General features: G+C 43.2%; 1 protein-coding gene across 1 annotated transcript in view; it reads left to right on the forward strand.

Moving 5' to 3' along the window:
* MINOS1 (mitochondrial inner membrane organizing system 1) overlaps positions 1-8,512 on the forward strand; it is a 24,672-nt gene extending 16,160 nt beyond the window's left edge. Inside the window, exons 2-4 of the mRNA XM_009995797.1 lie at positions 5,304-5,351; positions 5,957-6,066; positions 8,265-8,512. Coding sequence (XP_009994099.1) covers positions 5,304-5,351; positions 5,957-6,066; positions 8,265-8,273 — 167 coding nt within the window. The 3' untranslated portion in view covers positions 8,274-8,512. The remainder of the gene's footprint in view (positions 1-5,303; positions 5,352-5,956; positions 6,067-8,264) is intronic.
* The last annotated feature ends 9,165 nt before the right edge of the window (positions 8,513-17,677 follow it).

Here is a 17,677-nt window from a genome sequence, read left to right on the forward strand (position 1 = left end):
CAGGAATGCTGAAGGGTAAAAGCAGCCCCTGAAAACATGTCAAGAGTTTTGTATTATGGGATTTGGATATTTATATCCTGTCATTCCAGCTATTCTATGTTACTACAGTCAAACACTAGAAGAAAACAAAACACTTTTTTTCCTGCTTCTTCATCGAGTACTTGGTATATAGTTTCACTATGTTTTCTTCTAGTGTCCTTGCTCATTTTTCTGTCTGCTATGTAAACAGTCCACACACCGGGGGAGAGAAGAATGAAAGCTTCAAAGTTGATGTTTGAAGAAAATTTGGTGCCTTGCTAAGAGGCTGCTTAAAATTAATTCTCTTTGTAAATAAGTAATTTCACAGTCTCAGATTTCCAGCTGGTGCTGAGTACTGCTCTGTAAAGGTCCTGGTGTCTGAAGAAGGATCTCCTCACCATTTCTTTGCACAAGAATTGTCTCTCTATCTTCTTCGAGTGGGATTGGAGGGGAGAAGGACAGGACATCCTTCAACAGGAGGGAGAATAAGTTTGAGGGTTGCTTGCTGTTCTTGTTTGCCTTTAAAATCTTGGCTTTTTTTGGGTATTTTCTTATCCAAGGCAAATTTCAGTGCTGGGCTGAGCTGATGCTCATTTGAACCTTCCAGATCATCAGGCCTGTGCCATTGGACCTTGAAGCTGTTGCTGTCACTACCCCCAGAGAGAACTAACCAAGCTTCATAGATAATCTTGATCCTGATGGAAGCTTTTTGGCTGGGAAGAAATCTTCTCTGTTGGAACAAGTCTCTGGCCTATTTTAGAGAGTCTTGTCTGTACCGAGTGGTTGCTATTTTCTTAGAACAAGAAGCTATCTTCCAGGAGCTCCTTCTTCATTTTCTTTCAATCATTTAGTTCTTTTCATTGTAAATTAACAGAATCTAAAGAAGAGGCTGAAACTCTTGTATTTTGTATTTGTCTAAGGAATGGCAGAGGAAAATAATCCAATGACAAGAAGAAAACGATTAAGTAATTAAAAAACTTCCAGCTGCTATAGTAACAGCAACACATTTGCCAGATGTCAATTAGCATATTTTAATCTTTCTATTTTAAGATTCCAGCTATTGAAGAAAAGTCTATATAGGTGTGGCAGTCTTAGTAGCTGCTCCAGCCCGTAGCTACTTGGGTAGCCTAGAAAAGAACCATGTCGTATTGCTGCTGGAGGGACTGTTGATTAAATTTATAGAAAAAGCTTTTCCCAGATGTTCTTATGGGGCAGTAGCCCATCCTGAAGATTTGTGGTTTTCTCCGAGACACTTTTATGATGTCCTGTTGGGTACAGGGCACGTGCTGGTCTGTGTGCTAGATTGATTGGAGGTCCTGTGACATTTTTCTTGGAAGGTGGATGAGCCAACAAAGCAGAATGAGAATGTTTTGGAGACTGGGCTTCCTGCCTAATACCAATTCCGTGTGGCTGTGCTGGTCCATGCAGCCAGGACTCTTACTGGAGAGCAGGAGTAAGATGTCCACAGAACCATCCTGCCCCTGTTGACACTGCCTGTAAATGAGTTGAAGCTGAAGTGATAGATGTAGGGTGGAAGAGACTGTTTTTCTAGTTAAACATTTGAAACTGTCAGAGGAGGTGAAAAATGTGTTGTGCTCTTTCCTGTGGCCTTTTCCTCCAAAGAGTCTGTAATGCAAGAAATGGAGGGAAAATGTGCCCAGCGTGGATCAAGTCCTTAGCTTTTCCATGTTCACTTGTTTTTATTGTAAGATAAACCTTTCATGTTTTATTGTTATGAAGTTAAAGCCTGGCCTAGAGGTGCTGATCTTTAGTAGAAACAGCTGCAGACTGAGTGTCCCCTGGTCAGGTGGGAGGCTCTTTGAAGCAACATGTTGCCTCTTTAAAAGGAAATTGAGCATGTGAGAACTTAAACCTGTAAAACTCATTAACAGCTTTGCCATTGTTTATCTCTGGTGTAACTTTATATAGAATTAAAGTGAAACACATTACTTTGCTTCCAAGGCAAGATGGTTTAGCTCCCTCTTAGTCCTGGAGACACAGGAAATGACCACATAACCACAAATACTTTCTAGTGGAATGAAGATGAGTGACAAATTATCCACAAAGAGAGGTTCTTAACCAGATGGGCTAAGAAATCAAATGTAGCTAAAACTTTTGGTTTTAAGTTAAAACTCATGTTTGAATGTTAAAACCAAGCAGAAAAGAGCAAATGTTGTCTATGCACTGGCTGATGAGAGGGGGCAGATTGGAGCATTTCTTGTTGATAGGGTGTTGGGATTAGAAATAGTTTTCAGCATAGACTGTAGTTAGTTACTCAGTAAGAAAAGGAATGAACCTCACTGCCTTTGGACTGAGGGAAGCTATGGTACTTTTTTGGCTTTCTTTCTCCAGTTGCCTTCTTGTAGAGAAAACCGACAACCATTAGCTGTCAGATCTCCTTCTGTAGCAGTTTCATTACTTAAAGCAAGCCCCTAGATATCTTACCATCGTCTTTTTAAACTTATCTCCTGCTGTGCTCCCCTTCGTGCTGAAACACAAGGCAGTGATAGCCCTTAAAATGGCATGAAAATTGCATTTTCATGAGGAAAAAAAAAAAAAAAAAGAATCCTTTCAGATTCACTGCTTCAGAGTAAAGCTTTCTTGAGAAAGGCAGAAGTCAGTCGTGCTGGCCCACATCTGCTCAACAGTGGTGTTGGGGATTAGCGTGGGGGAAGACCTGGGTTTTGTTTTAGGCTTAGGCTGAATTGCAGTTGGCAGAAATAATACATTTTTCACCTCTAAGTGTATCCTGTAGCTTCCCCCATGGCCAAGAGGAAGCAGCATCGATGGTATCTGTGTGGAGCCTTTGCAAAAGGAGCTGAAACGTGAGAGAATGTCTGAAGGAGGTGTAGAGAACACAAGATAATGAAGATTTCTGGATGTAGATGGCAAGAAACTGAATTAGTTTCTTTCTTGGTTAGCTTCCTTGGTGCAGAGTTTTAAGACAAAAAAAAAAAAAAAAGGCATTTTACCACCACTCTGGTAAAAAAGAATGTGGCGTTTGACTAGTAACTTGGAAAATGTGGTGACATTCGAAACTGCCCAGGCTCTGCATTGAGATGATGTAGGATTTGTCATCCTGTAAATCATTTCTCATTGATTAGCTAAACTGTTTGCATTGGCAGAGGGGACCTTTCCTCAGAGAGGAAGCATAGGACCAGGATCATTCAGTGCATGACAGGCCTTCTGAACTGGACAGTTCAAACAACACCTCATGCTGCCTGAACAGAAGGCCATTCCCTCCAGAAAGGCCTTTTCAGACCTGCAGCCCAGAAGAAAAAGGCAGCGTAACCACATAGTGGAGGAGAGGGCTGGCAGAGGGAGCTGGGTCAGGGGGCCAAGCAGTTGTCCCTTGGATGAATTCTTGAAGATAGTAATTATCCTTAATAGCATAAACATTCTGTGAGAGCCAGCACCAGCTGTCTCATAGCAAAGGTACAGCAGGAAGGCTCTGCCTGGGGAGAGGGAGTGGAGGAAGCAGCACTGGTGAACTGCTGCTCTTGGTGCATGATGGCTCTTTCAGTGTGCGCAGAAGCACCAGGCAGTGACAGGGATGAGTAGTTAGCTGTCTCTGCTAGATGCTCCAAGGAGTGTATCTCTCACTGTCTGAACTGCAGAAAGAGCCTGAAGCTCTGAGCAGACACCTGAGGAGCTGAGACTTTCCCCTTAGCTGTGCAAATGATTAGAGTGAAAACCTGACCTTCTGCAAAGTGCTCCCTTTCCAAAATGTCTGGAGGAGTTATGTCAGGACCACTTGGCAGGCAGTCAAAGTTCTTCCCTGCAGTTGCATGTTTTGTATGCCTACTCCAACCTTGTAGTGACCTGGTAAAGTAGTTACCTCTGTCACAACTGAAAAGTTGTAGTCAAATGAAGTGAGTTCTCAAAAGCAACTCTGATTTTCATGGATAGTGAAGTTCTAATAGGAGAGTAAATATAAGGGGGTTTGCTCTGATCATCTGTTTGGTCATCTTTTCTAATAGTCAAGTTTTTTTAATCCATGAAAAACATGGGGTGTTTAGTTAATTTACTAGGTAGCAGTGAGTATTATTTCAATAATCTGTGCCTCAACAGGAACTGCCATTAATGTACTTTTTGCAAGGAAAAAGGTTTAAAAAGCAGAAGGAAACTTAAAAAAAACCCCAACATACTCCTATACACCAAGAGGGTATAGGATTCTTTGGGGTTGTTCTGTACTCAACCCACTTAGTAATGTGTTCAACAGGATCATAAATAAGGATTGCATGCTTTTAGGACTATTTAAAATAAAACAGTATGTCTTTTAATTCATAAACCTCAGTATGCCTTTTAATTAATAAACATATTTTAATATAATTAGATTTCTTGTATTGAGAGAATTGAAACCCATAGCAGGATGTGTTTGCTGCAAAACAAACCTGAAAATATCAAGGTTTTTTTTAAATGAGCATATGCATAAATGTGTTTTTTCCTTAAACTTTCATAATTCTGCACCTTATCTGAAATTCTTGTCTTTGGTGGATATAATTGAAGGTAGAATTTGTCCACTGAGCTCAAGAGTTTTCCCTGTTACATTTATTGAGTCACAAGAGGGGTTTTGCAGGTGTACCTGACTCCTTGCAAAAAAACCACCCAAGCTCACCTTCCAAAGTAAGCAAAAACAATTTTTAAATATGCCAGGCAATTTTTTTAGTGGTGCCAGATCAACTTTATTTTATTTTTTTCAACTGCTGCAGTTATTTCTATATATAGTATAAGGATGTGAAAAGTCATTCATTCCTAATGTGTTTAAATATGCTCCATAATGAATGTTGTGGATGTGAAAGATAAGCAGCCTGGAGCTTTGTTTTGCAAGGTATAGGGTAACACAAAGCATCAAAGTTCTGCTGCCCTCAGGACACACATTGAAGTAGTTAAAGATATTCATCTGCAAAATCTAAAGCTCAAAGACACAATAAGTTTTCATTTAAATGTTTCTCATTTGCTGACAATGGGCCAAATAAATCTTAATTCCACATTGTAGATGGTGACAGCAATTCAGTAACTTTCCCTGGGATGAGAGATCTGGTTTGTTTCCCAAATCTTTATAATAATGGATTTGTATATGTTGGGATTCTAATCTGAATTAGCTGCTTACAGTTACTTATTATTTTATTCCTAATTGCTATTTAAGAACATTTTTGTTTGCTGTGCTGAAATAACATCTAGTCTGATATTCTTGTTGGAACAAAGAATTGCTGTAAAGAACTAACTAATTTTCCATTACTTTGCATTATTTTAGTCCTCACTCTCTGCATTTCTTCTTACAGGTGCTGGGTTTGGATTAGGAATTGTTTTCTCAGTCATCTTCTTCAAAAGTAAGTACACTGCAGTTATCCTGGCTGCCTGGTTTCCTAATTTCTGTCTGTTGTAGGTGTGGTTGAAAAACGAGAGACCTTTAAGGCATGTAAAACTTAATCAGCCTGTTAGACCAATTCTTCCCTGATTGGTTATGTCTTTTCAGTTGAAATGGAGTTACCTAAACCTTGAACTGTTGTGTAACAAGGTTGTTAGACACCAGCATGTCTCTAAGCTCCTACTGTGGTCAGCTCAGATTCTGGAACTGCAGGAAACTGAGCCAAATTACTGGAGCCATGTGTCTAGACATCAGTTCATGCCAGTCTTGCCAGGGTTTTAAAACTGATCTCAATTCTCTTTTAGTTCTGCTTTGGTAACAGAATTATTTGCAGTAATACCAGGTTGCTCTCCATTAAGTTCTAAATTGAGATTTCTCCCTCTTGTTGTTCTGAAGTGATCTGGTTTTTAGCTGATTTTAAGACTCATAGAACTCGAAAATACCTAATATGCATCATCCTGCAATTCATGCTTTTTTGGTGCTTATTTAACAATGGTATCACAGTGATGTGAAATGAACAGCTTTTCTGGATTTGAACTTTTCCTCTCTGCTTGCCTTCCCCCACAGGAAAGACATGGCCTATTGCTTTTGGGTCAGGGATGGGGTTAGGAATGGCTTATTCCAATTGTCAACATGACTTCCAGTCTCCATATCTTCTTCATGGTAAATTTGTAAAAGTAAGTATCAATACTAGTTACTGTTAATTGGTAACTATTTATAACTCAGCATTCAATGATACATCTAGACACCATTTGCATGGATATTCCTCTTCCTTTTCCAAAAGAGCACTAGTATGAAGAAACTTCAACTGAAGCAGGGGGTGATTCCCTTGCTCTTTAGAAGTGTTTAATGTCTGGTGTGTTCAGCAGTAAATATTTCTAGACTGAGTACACAGAATTAGTTTAACAGATCCTGCAGGTAGGTTTTTCCACAAACTGAAAACACATATAATAAAAATACATGTTAGAAAAGCTGAAAAACTAAACTAATGGTAAGATCTAGACCTCAGAACTTTGAAATAAATTAACTAGGAAGAAACTGAAACTCATGTCTTCTGCCTGTGGAAGCAGATCTTTTATCTTCTGGGAGGGGCTTTGCAACATGAAAGCACTAATCACTTTTAAGTTTAGTGGCTTGTTTGGCTGTATAGTAATGTAATAATTAGTCTGAAGAAACTGTACACTTTAAATAATGTTAATGAGAATAATTCAAATTAGTTCAGTATGATCACTGACCATGCTGAGATAAAATATTTAAAAGTGAATGAGCAGGAACCAATTGTGCACTTGCAAACTGCCTGCAGTGCACTAAATCCCTAAACTGACTCTATTAATATTTTCCTTATTTCTTCGCATGTAAAAGATGAGGCTGTTTTTATGGGCATTTGTGGAAAAAATGGAGCATATTTTGAATGCACAAAGCCCTGTCCTGCTGAAAGCAATTCCCTGATACCAGTGGATAGGCATCCACCAGGATGTATTTATGGCTACTTTAAGCACTTCAGAAAGTACTGAGGGGAAATGTTCTGCCAGGAGCTTTTCATGGCAAGTAAAGAGAATGCAAAAATTGTTCATATATTATTAATCAGCCTAACAAAGGAGGCCTCAAGGTGTCATTAGGTTTTGTCCTCATGCATCTAGAGCTGTAAGTTGAGTCTGGACCTCCTTAGATGTACTGGCAGATGAGCTTTTGCCAGCCTTCTGCAGCCTGACTGGACCTACCTGTTCACAAATACTGCCTGTAAAGAAAGGGAAACAGTAACAGGATCCTTGAACACCAACTTCAGTATAAAATATTTTGGATAGCTATCTAGAGAAACTGTGACCAAGATGCAGCTGATACAACATTGCCAGCTACAGCCCAGAATCAAGGGTCTGTGCGACCCTTCAGTTAACATCAAAACATGTTGGCTTTCCGCAGTATCCTGAGGGTCTTCCTCCAATTCATGTCTCGAAAAAGCAACTGGAATGACATGTCTGGCTCCATGTGGATGCTAAATTCACATGTTCTGAGAAAACATTCATTCAAGGATGCTTGTTACTAGGGATGTTGGGCAACAGAAAACTGACTTTCAGGTCAGCCTAGGGAAGGATTTTGTTTGGATTAAGGTCTAATCTGTGCTCTGAAGCAAGGGAGGTCCTTGGAAGCATGAGGTAATTGAAAGGACACTTCACAGAAGAAGAGCAGCTGCCTGTGTGGCACGAGACTAGACAAATAGTTTCCAGTGCAGTGTCTCCACTGGCTCTCCCTGGCACAGAAAGGCTGAATGTGCTGAGAGAGGGAAGACACAGATGAAGCCGTCTAATGGTTAATGTCGTTTAATTCTCTCCAAAATGTCATCTCATGGATAATGGCTCCAGAGCAATTATTTCAAGGCTTAAAACAGTATGGTTGAGAATTACATGACTTAAGGTTTCCTTGCAAAATGGAAAGATTATATTTTTCAGGTTATTTAGCCTGCATTATTTATCACCCAAAAAAACACAACCTTGCACTTTGATTGCAGTGTAGATTATATTGATGTGCAACAATACAAGAAGTTTGGCAGCTGGAGCCTTTCCTCCTGGCTTTGATTTCTCTCTGCTTTCTATTCAGTCTGTGAATGGTTAACTGGAACAATCATGTTGGGTTGTTTCTGCAGTACCCGTTTTGTCAAGATGGAGGCTTAGATGCATGAAAAGCATGGCATGCTTTGAGCATGAAGGTAGCTACTTAACTTCTCCATACTCAACTTCTCAATCTAGTGAAGGATGAAAATGTTATCCTACCTTCTGGAATTGTTACAAAGCCAAGGGGTTTGCTTTAAATCGTGCAGCACCTTCCATGTCAGGAACCCAAATGGCTTTTTAATAATACAAGCCTTCTTGCTTTACAGGAACAGTGACTAATGGCTAAGACTATCCCAGTGGGAAGGAAGGAGAAGTCAATGATTATTCCTCAGGAATACTGAAGTGCCCCTGGAATAAGCCAACATTCTTCAGTAATGCTCACCAGTAACTCTTTATACTCCAACAAACTGTTTCCCTACATGAAACAAAAGTTTTGTTGCTTGTTTTGTATCGTGTCTGGAAAGTGCAAGGAAGAGCTCTTCTGGGAAATAAATAAAAGAAAAATAGCCTTCTCTAGTGTTGTTGACTTTGTATGTGAGTGAGAGAGAGAGGGAGAATGGAAGGAGAGGACTTCATTTTGAGTACCAAGCAGCTGTGACCACCTGGGTGAAAGCCACTGGGAGAGCTCTTCAGCAAAGCCAGCCGTCGTATGTTCCTTTCCACTCTGGGAAGGCAACCCCCATCTAACGTAGAGTTCAAAGAAGCATTCCCACCTCATAAATCACCCACTAGACTCCTGCTGCCTGTGCTGCTCTTTGGAGAGGAATATAAATACTCCCATGTCCTGTTTGTACAGTTGCCCTTTAAAATTGGGATTTTTTTGTCCTGTGAAGAGGCAGAATCCAAAAGGGCAGATCCTGACTGTGTGGCTGACGCAGAGAGCCAGTGCTGCCTCTTGTAGCTTTGAGTCATGGAGTGACCTGAGTTTGAAACCTCCCAGGATGGTGGGTGAATTATACAGACTCACATACCATCTGGCTCTGAACTTACCTTTTAGGCTGATTGTTTTTTCACCTCTCTTCTGTGGGAGAACATACAGGTTTCAGTGTCTGGGAATGGATCACAAATATTTAAAGCTCTTTATTTGGAAGGTCACTGGTCCAAGTACTCCAACTTTACATTTATCCCAGTCCTTGTAATTAATTGTTGGCACATTGTCTACTGCTCTTCTCCTGGCTCAAGAGGTTGTCTTCATCACTTCTTTATTCAGCACTATTTTCTAGCTATTGAGATAAAGACCTCTTTTCTTTGTCCCATGCTTATTGGCCATGTAGCACAAGATGTAAATTCATGGCTCCTGAGACAGAAAGGGAAAGGTATAGATTGAGATGGAGCTTTCCTTTGTTGAAAGCCTGTTTTGCTGCACGGTGAGCACCAGCAGATGGAAGAGTGGCAAAAAAATTCCTCTCCAGAAAGAAAAACAATGAGAAGCAAGTTGCACAATATTTGTTTTTTAAACCATGCCAAAAAAGGGGATGGATTGAGGGGCAGTCTTCTGAGGTGAGAGAGCTTGAGAAACTCCTTAATCTCACTGAGCAACAGGACAGAGTCGGTCTGGGTGCTGCAGCAGTCCTGCACCTCCATATCTCCCTGGGCACTTGTGTGTGGATCTTGCACACTGGAGAAACATGTTGAGCTGTGCCCAGAGTCAATAGAAGCTGAAGAGCTCGCCTAGAGCAATGGACTTATGAAATAAAATAGCTTTAATGCCAGAGCAGCATTAAAGACTGTCAAAGCATGATACCATCCAGGACCATTGCTTGAGCATGTCCTTGTTTTTCCACTTCCTCCCTTGCCGGACTGCATTCATCAGTCAGGTCAAAACAGCTTATTGGAAACAGGATCTCTTCCCAATTTTGAATCATTTTATCTGGCCCCAATTTTTAATTTGAACTGTGTACTTTGGAGCCCTAGCTCTTCTGTGATTTGGAAAATGTTTTTATGGAGTTGTGTGTGTGTGTGTGTGCTGCCATGCTAGCAGTCTGCTGAGCCAGTGGGTTCAGCTGGAGAGGAGAACATCAAGCTGGGTAAGAAACAGGAGAACCAAAAGCCACAGCAACTCTGAATCTCTAAATGTGCAGAGAAATCTTTACCTAGTGCTGAGTCATCTAGGCCATCATGATGAGTCCCAGTGCTATTTAGGGTCTCGTAATGAGTTGTTCTTCATAGAGTTAATTCTTACTTAATATGATCTAATATGTTGTGGCTGTTCAGCCTGGAGAAGAGAAGGCTGAGAGGAGAACTTAGAGCACCTTACAGTGCCTGAAGGGACTCCAGGAAAGCTGGGGAGGGACAGAGGGACTTTTTGCCAGGGTGTGTAGTGGTGGAATGAGGGGTAATGGTTTTAAGTTTAAGAGGAGAGATTTAGGTTGGACATTAGGAAGAAATTCTTCAGTGTGAAGGTGGTGAGACACTGGCCCAGGTTGCCCAGGGAAGCTGGGGCTGCCCCATCCCTGGCAGTGTTGAAGGGCAGGTTGGATGGGGCTTGGAGCAGCCTGGGCTGGTGAGAGGTGTCCCTGCCCATGCAGGGGGTTGGGACTGGATGGTCTTTAAGGTCTCTTCCAACCCAAACCATTCTATGATGCTGTGACCTATGATCAAGTGGTTCTTCTGGCCCTGGAACTCAGAGGGTACCATGGTACTTAGGGACTCACCATGTGTCCTTTATTGCTAGAATCAGAATAATTAGAAGAAATGTTCTTGCTCATTAATATAAAATCCACTGGAGTGAGTGGGAAAAACTTCACAACTTAAAAAGTGGAATGTAAAATTTGTCATTGCTCTTTAAATGGGGTAAGAACTTCATTTTGTTGTTCACAGCTGCCTTGCTTGTTGTGTGTGTTGAGATCTATCTATGCATATAGAACTAGCACATAATGGACTTGTATTTGTTTTGGTTTCATTAAAGTTATATTATTTCAAACCTTTTTGAACCTGTCCATGTAAGTTGTGCAAAATGGCACCTTGTGGGGACAAATCTGTTTCCCTCTATGGGAATGAGACCATAGAGTTCCCAACTGAGGTTGGAATATGAACAGTTTCCTGCTGCTTGATTTCTAATTACATAAATGGAAGGGGGGAAAAGTGGAAATTCTAAGTACCAAAAGGCATGTTAAATTTAGTAGAATACACTCATCTGGAAACTATCACATTTTTCCTTCTTTCTTAAGCCTGCTGAAATCATTGCTTCATCTTAACTGTAGCATGATTTGGATCAGTACCAAGAAGTGCAAACAAGATAGGCCCAAAAAAGGCAGGTGTCCCTACCCAAAATGTAACAAGACCTTTTGGTGGAAGTTACTGTATCACCCCAGGGCAATTTTAACAGGAAAATGGTGAGTAAAGGAGCTGTACCACTATCTAGAAGGGAAAAACAACAACAAACCAGCAGCTGTTTGCTGAATTGAACGAGTTTTGAACACTTAACAACTCCCTAAATGCTTGACTGGCCACAAATCTGACTCTTCACAGCTTGATGAGATGTCAGCTGAGGCTTTGAGATGAATAAACAAGTCACAAAAAAGCAGAGACTGCAGGAAAAAAATACCAAGCTGCTTTTCTGTTGTTTATCCGAGTTCTTCGTGTTTGATCAAGATACTGTAATTTCTTTGTATTTCAGTCCTGCCTGGGAGCCTTAGCCAAGAGCAAGACCTTGCTGTATGAGGTGCTGTACACACAAATAAAAACCAGGCTCTGCCCTGGAGAATTTACAAACTAAACAGATGGAATTAAGGGAGGTAGAAAGGTTTATAATTCCCACTTTAAAGATGGGAGAAGCTGTAGCCAAGGTCAGTGATAAGTCTGGGAGGGAATGTGGCATTCAGCTGGGGCTTTAATTTGAGCCTTGAGCCACTGACTCATCCTTTCTGACTGTTTTTTCACTTGGCAGGTTATGGAGTCTCAGGGGAAGGCTGCCCACTTCATAGTCTGGGAGACTCCAGAAGGGTATGTTCTCCAACCATTTCCTTTCCTCAAATTGCCCCAAATTCTTAATGGCAAATCTCTGCTAAGTTAGACATCCTGTTTTACTGTCCTGGAGGTGATTCCTTATAGAGTCACTAATAGGTGTAAACCACTGAGATCCTCAGTATTGACTTTGATATAAATCTGAATCTGATAAGGAGAGAAAATATTGACATATATTCTTTGGTGTAAGGGTGGTGAGACACTAGTGGAGACACAGCAGTGGTGGTGTAACTCTACTCTTCCAGGGGGTTCACACAGGTGATTCCCCAAAGGGGTTTCCAGGTATTTTACCAGGTTCTCTCGAGTTTTTGGAACATGACAAGAGAAATCACAGAGGTGCTTGTTTGCAAATGCAAACACTGGGTTCATGGGTGGACTGAAGAGGACTGTGGTGGTTGTGGTAGTAACCTCCACGAGTTATAGCTCTTATGCTAGAAGGGAGAGGCAGAGCTGGGGAATTTATCATCAGTGCCCTGCCAGGAAAACCACATTTTTCAGCAGTGTTCTGAATCAGTGAGGCACTGCTGACCCTTCCTTTTGCTCTGAGCTGGCTGGGGTTTGTTGCTTTCCCTCCTTACCACACACACCCTGACAGTAAGCAATCAACTTTTTCCTCATCTCTCACCCCACTCCTGCCTTTATAAATGGGGCCAGTGCAAATTCTGGCACTCCAGCCCCAGTAGGCAGCTGTAGGCAGTGCTTACTGTCTCTTTACTGAGAGTCCAGCCCCTAGCCCACCCACAGTGAAATGCTGAACTGAGTTTGAAACTAAATGGGAACATAGTTTATGGAAATTCAGCTGTGAATGGCTGTTTCTCATGTGACTTCTGGCTGTCAGCGCTTAGTTGTCCAGCACTGCTTTTTGTTCAGAGCTGGGTGTTCCTCCTGGTGATGGATACCCACCTCCTGTAGCTTAGAAAGATGCTGAGAAAGTTGTTGGTGACTAATAAATCACTTTTCATCCATAGTCTTTATTGTTAGTGCTTGTAGAGGCTCCAGCTCTGGGTTAGGAGTGTGTGCCCCTTCCTAGAAAAGGTCATGTCCTTATCAGTTCAAATTCAGTTCATAAATCTCTTGTCGTAGGAAGGAGTATGTTTCTTTTTAGAAGTTTTAGAGTATATTCTTCCTCCCCCTCAGTGCTGCAGTTAAGCTTAGTAGTGACTAACAGTTTAACCCAAAATCATTACTAATCCCATGAACCCTTCCCTGAGGGTTTAGGAGTTCAGTTGTGATGGGCAGCATCTCAGCTTCCCCCCTGGAAAAACAGAAATGCTGATACTCTCCATATGGTCATGGCTTGACGACCTGCTTCATTCCCTGGTAAAATTCCTGGTGCAGAATGGTGGCAGATAAATAACTGCTGGTGGGTGGGTTGTAAATGGAAAAGAAAGTGGAGCAATGGAGATTTTGATATAGTCAAACATGAAGTTTGACATCCAGGCACAACAAATGCTGATCACACCTAGAGATCACAAGGACTTTGGGAAGTTACAACACAGGAAGTCCCACCTCAACAGGAGGAAAAACTTCTTTCCTGTGAGGGTGATGAAGCCCTGGGACAGGCTGCCCAGAGAGGTTGTGGAGTCTCCTTTTCTGGAGACTTTCAAGACCCATCTGGACGTGTTCCTGTGTGACCTGCCCTGGGCGTTCCTGCTGCAGCAGGGGGGTTGGACTTGATCTTCAGGAGGTCACTTCCAACCCCTATGACTCTATGATTCTGTGATGATTATGAAACCCCAGGGTCTGAATGGTTTGCTGCTAACGGGGAGGGTCACAATGAGAAGCAGTGGCTGGAGGCCAAAGCTGGTCCCATGCAAATGGGCAGTGGGAAACTGGATTATAAGCAGAGACTGGGATGAGCTGGTAGAGGAATGGGTGGATTTTTCAGCTCTTGGTGTCTTAAACGCAAGTTGCTGTGCTGCACATGGGAGTGACAGGGTGAAACCAAATGACCTGTAACACACATGGATTCATGTCAGATGATCTAACTGTATTTGTTGGCTATAAATTCTCTTAAACTTCTAAGGCCATGAAGGTTGAGTGCAGTGTTGCTGGTCTCTGTCCTGTGGCTTAATCTGGTATGAACTAAATGCAGAATTTTTTCAGCTCTAGGACCCTGCTTATTAAACACTCCCCGAAGATGTCCCTTGTGTGAATCTCACATATAAGACAACCTATTTCTATGATGATCATTGCTTCTTTGTTCTTCCAGCTTCTCCCTTTTGGAGTGTTTTTTTTGCTTTTGCTTGAGGGAATGGCTGATGGTGTGTGCTTCCCCCACTCCTTTTCCAGGCATGGGGCCCATTGTTTAATTCATAGAATCATAAAATGGTTTGGGTTGGAAGTGATCTTAAAGATCATCTAGATCCAACCTCCCTGCTTCTTTGAATAATGGGTGGAAGCCTGGGACTGGAGGTGCACTGGAAGGACTGGATGGGAAAGTCCACATAGTCCTGGTGTCTGCACCATGGACAGAACAGAAAAAGTGAATTTACTGGGTTCTTTTTAGGCCTGAGAAATAATTCCCTTAAATCTTTGTGACCATCCTAGTAGGCAACATATTTTGTGGGAGGCTCTAGTTTACTATCTGCAAAGTTGTGGATTTTATATCCTTATTAGGTATAAATAGAGGTAGGCTGGCAGATAGAGACAAGGTCATTGTGACTCCTCTGAGCACAGGATGAGCCTCCAATTATTGAACTGAGGCTTCAATGTTAACTCTTGTCATACATTGGAGCAGCCACTGAGGCAGTCCCTGTTACCAGAATTAAAACCAGAATACCAAAAAGTGGTCCAGTGCTAGCAGGGGTGTCCCAGCATGTCCAAGGAAGCAGTTACAAGCTCAGCCTCCCTAGGCCAGTTTCATTCAGCTCCTCACCAGCTCTAATAGTATTATCTGCTTTGCAAGCTGCAACATCACAACCCTGCTTCAGGGCAGGCCCTGAAGCAGATTTCTCAGGGTCCTACATATCTATGATTTTATGAACCACACCCTCTAAAATATTAAGATCATCTTATCATCTTAAGGATTACATTTGCATTTGTAAGGTGATTTGGAGCAGAGGAGTTGAATCTGGTAGCAAACACACATCCACATGTATAGCAAATACACAGTCTGACCCTCCTTAAAAACCTGCTGATGCTCTCCAGAAACTGACACTTTGAGAGTTCAGATGTTGGGTGCTTTTCTGAAAAGACAGAGGGTTTGTACATGAGCCTCTTCCCAAGCAGTGCAATATTCTGTGGGCTGAGTCACTCTGTTACAGGCTGGTTTCCTCTCAGTAATGTGCAAAATGTTCCCTGCACTGATGTAGATGTTCTAAGTTTGTCCTGCTGGTTGACAGTTTGGAGGCTCTTTGGTGCCAGAACTGTCTCTAAAACGTACAAGCACCTATTGTGACGAGGCCCTGAGCTTGGCTGGGGACTTCAGGCAGTGCTCTAAGAAAAATGATGAGTATAAGGAGAGGTTCTGAGCGACTGCAGCAGGGGGAAGTTGTGCAGCAGGGGGAAGTTGTGCAGCAGAGAAGATGGTTATCAGAGGGAGCTGAGTGTAATGGAGTCAGAGGAAACATGTTTTTGAAGTAGAAAGCAAAAAAACCAACAACCCTGAACTCCCAGGGAATAAGGCACCTGCAAATGAAGCCCAACAGCTTCTTCCCAGCCCTCCCTGATAGAAACTGCCCCTGCAGACATGAACTGAATAGCAGAAGGGTTTTGCATGACCTGAGTTGCTGGGGAAGCCAGGGAGGGAGGCTTGAAGGGGCCTGGAGCACCTGGGAGCGATTGGGCAAGGTGCAAAATAAAGCGATTAAACACACTTGGACTTGCAGTGGGATGGGAGGGGTACATTTCTTCTTTTTTTTTCCTGCTGCCCCAGGGCCTCAAAACGCCTTGGCACAGCCCTGCAGAGAAACCACTCATTCGCCCAGGGGCTTTCTCGGTGCCTCCTGCTTGCCGAGCACTTGGACCCCCGTGGAAGGAAAGGCTGATGGGATTAGAGGAAACAGCTGGCTCAGTCGTGCCCTGCGGGAGCTCGCATTCCCGGGAAGAGAGGAGCACCCCGCTGCTGAGTCGCATTCCAGGTCATTTGCTGAGCCCAGATGTTTTCTAATGAGCTCTTATGATAAATCCTTTCCCTTTACTATGCAGCACAGTCCCTGGCAGCCAGGTCTGTCCCCTGGATCCCTCCTGCGCGTAGCTGAGCAAGTTGGGCTTTGCAGCCCCAGCCATCTAGCTTGCACAGAGGGATTCAGCACAGAGCTTGGATCTGTTATCCTAAAGCTCTGGTTTGATGGAATTCACTGGTCCAGATTCTTCCCATAGCTGAACCTTCCCCTCTAGCCTCTCCTTACCTCTGTGCATGTTATTAAGCCAGGCACAGTGCTCAGGGAGGACTGACCTGGGGGTCTGGATGAGCCGTGAAGTGCTGTTGGACCCACGTGGGGTGGTCCACGTTGGGTGAGTCTTATAAAGCAAGAATGGCATTTGGAAGGACTGGTCCATCCTTGCCTGTGGGTGCTGGAACTGTGCAGATGTGAGAGTCACATACTGGTGGTGACAGGAGGATGTTGTCCTCATGCCCTGCCTGCCACCATTGTCCCCTCCCTTCATCTACCTGAGATGGTGATGGGAAATCACCCCACAGTTTTTTTGGTAGGAAATCTTTGCCTCCATCTCCTGGTATCAGTACCACTCCAATCACTTGGGGATCATATGCCCTACACGTGGGACCTTGAGCTCTTCTCTTGGAGATTTTTTAGGGCTTATTTAGGAACCGAGAAGTGGGAGTTCATCTCTAGCAGGTGATGATCCTGTGAGACTAGGGAGCTGCTAAAAAGCCACCTACATTCCAGGGAGCTGCAATCCCATGTTGTGCCTGTTGGCAAAGCAGATGTGGAAAGGTGAAGTGAAAGAGACCTCAGACAGGGCAGGGAAGGGCCATGGCATCAGTGTCTCAAATCCTTTGTGGTCATGGCAGGGGGTTTAAGCCCATGAGAGTGCTTCTTTGGACCCTACACCATGTGTCCTGGGGATGGTGAACTAAACAAAAGTTGCAGGGATGTGTGAAGGGCAGCTTCCCTTCACAGACACACAAGCTCTCTTTTCTCAGCTGCCTTTCCCCTCGTGTGTTTTCTAGCATCCAGCTATGGGCAGGGAGCCTTGGAATCTGCATGAAGACTGCATAAAAGGAATAGTTTTATTTTTAACTTCCAAATACACCCTTTTAATTCTCACACCCACAGTTCCTAGTCCTGTCCTGACAAGTGGGGAGCCCCTGGCACTGTGGGCGTTTGTCAGCAGGCCCAAAACAGCAACAGCGGGTGAGGGAGGGAAGCTCCTGCAGACCAGAGAGCAGGTTTCTGCTGTGTCTCATGGCACAAAAGCCTTGGTGATCCAACAGCAGGGGAAAGGGCTGAGGGAGGAAGACATAGGTGGGTATGTGGACATTTGGGCAAGGCCCTGCACGCCTGGTGTCTCCGTCTGATGAAATGGGCTGTCATGAGGTGGTGAGAGGGGAGAGCTGTGTTGTACTAACCCACATGTTGTGTTCTGTCGTACTTTTTGGTGTGAAGACAAGAATGTGGTTTCGCAGGGGTGTTTTTGGGGCAGGCAGGAGCTGGTAAATGATGTGGAGCAAGGGTAAAGATGCTGCTGAAGCTAGCGACCCTGGCTATGGGCAAGGGGCCTGGGAGGTGGGGAGGGCTTCATTCCT

This window comes from Chaetura pelagica, unplaced genomic scaffold (genome assembly GCF_000747805.2).
Source record: "Chaetura pelagica isolate M959 unplaced genomic scaffold, ChaPel_1.0 scaffold234, whole genome shotgun sequence".
In the NCBI taxonomy this organism is placed as follows: Eukaryota; Metazoa; Chordata; class Aves; order Apodiformes; family Apodidae; genus Chaetura; species Chaetura pelagica.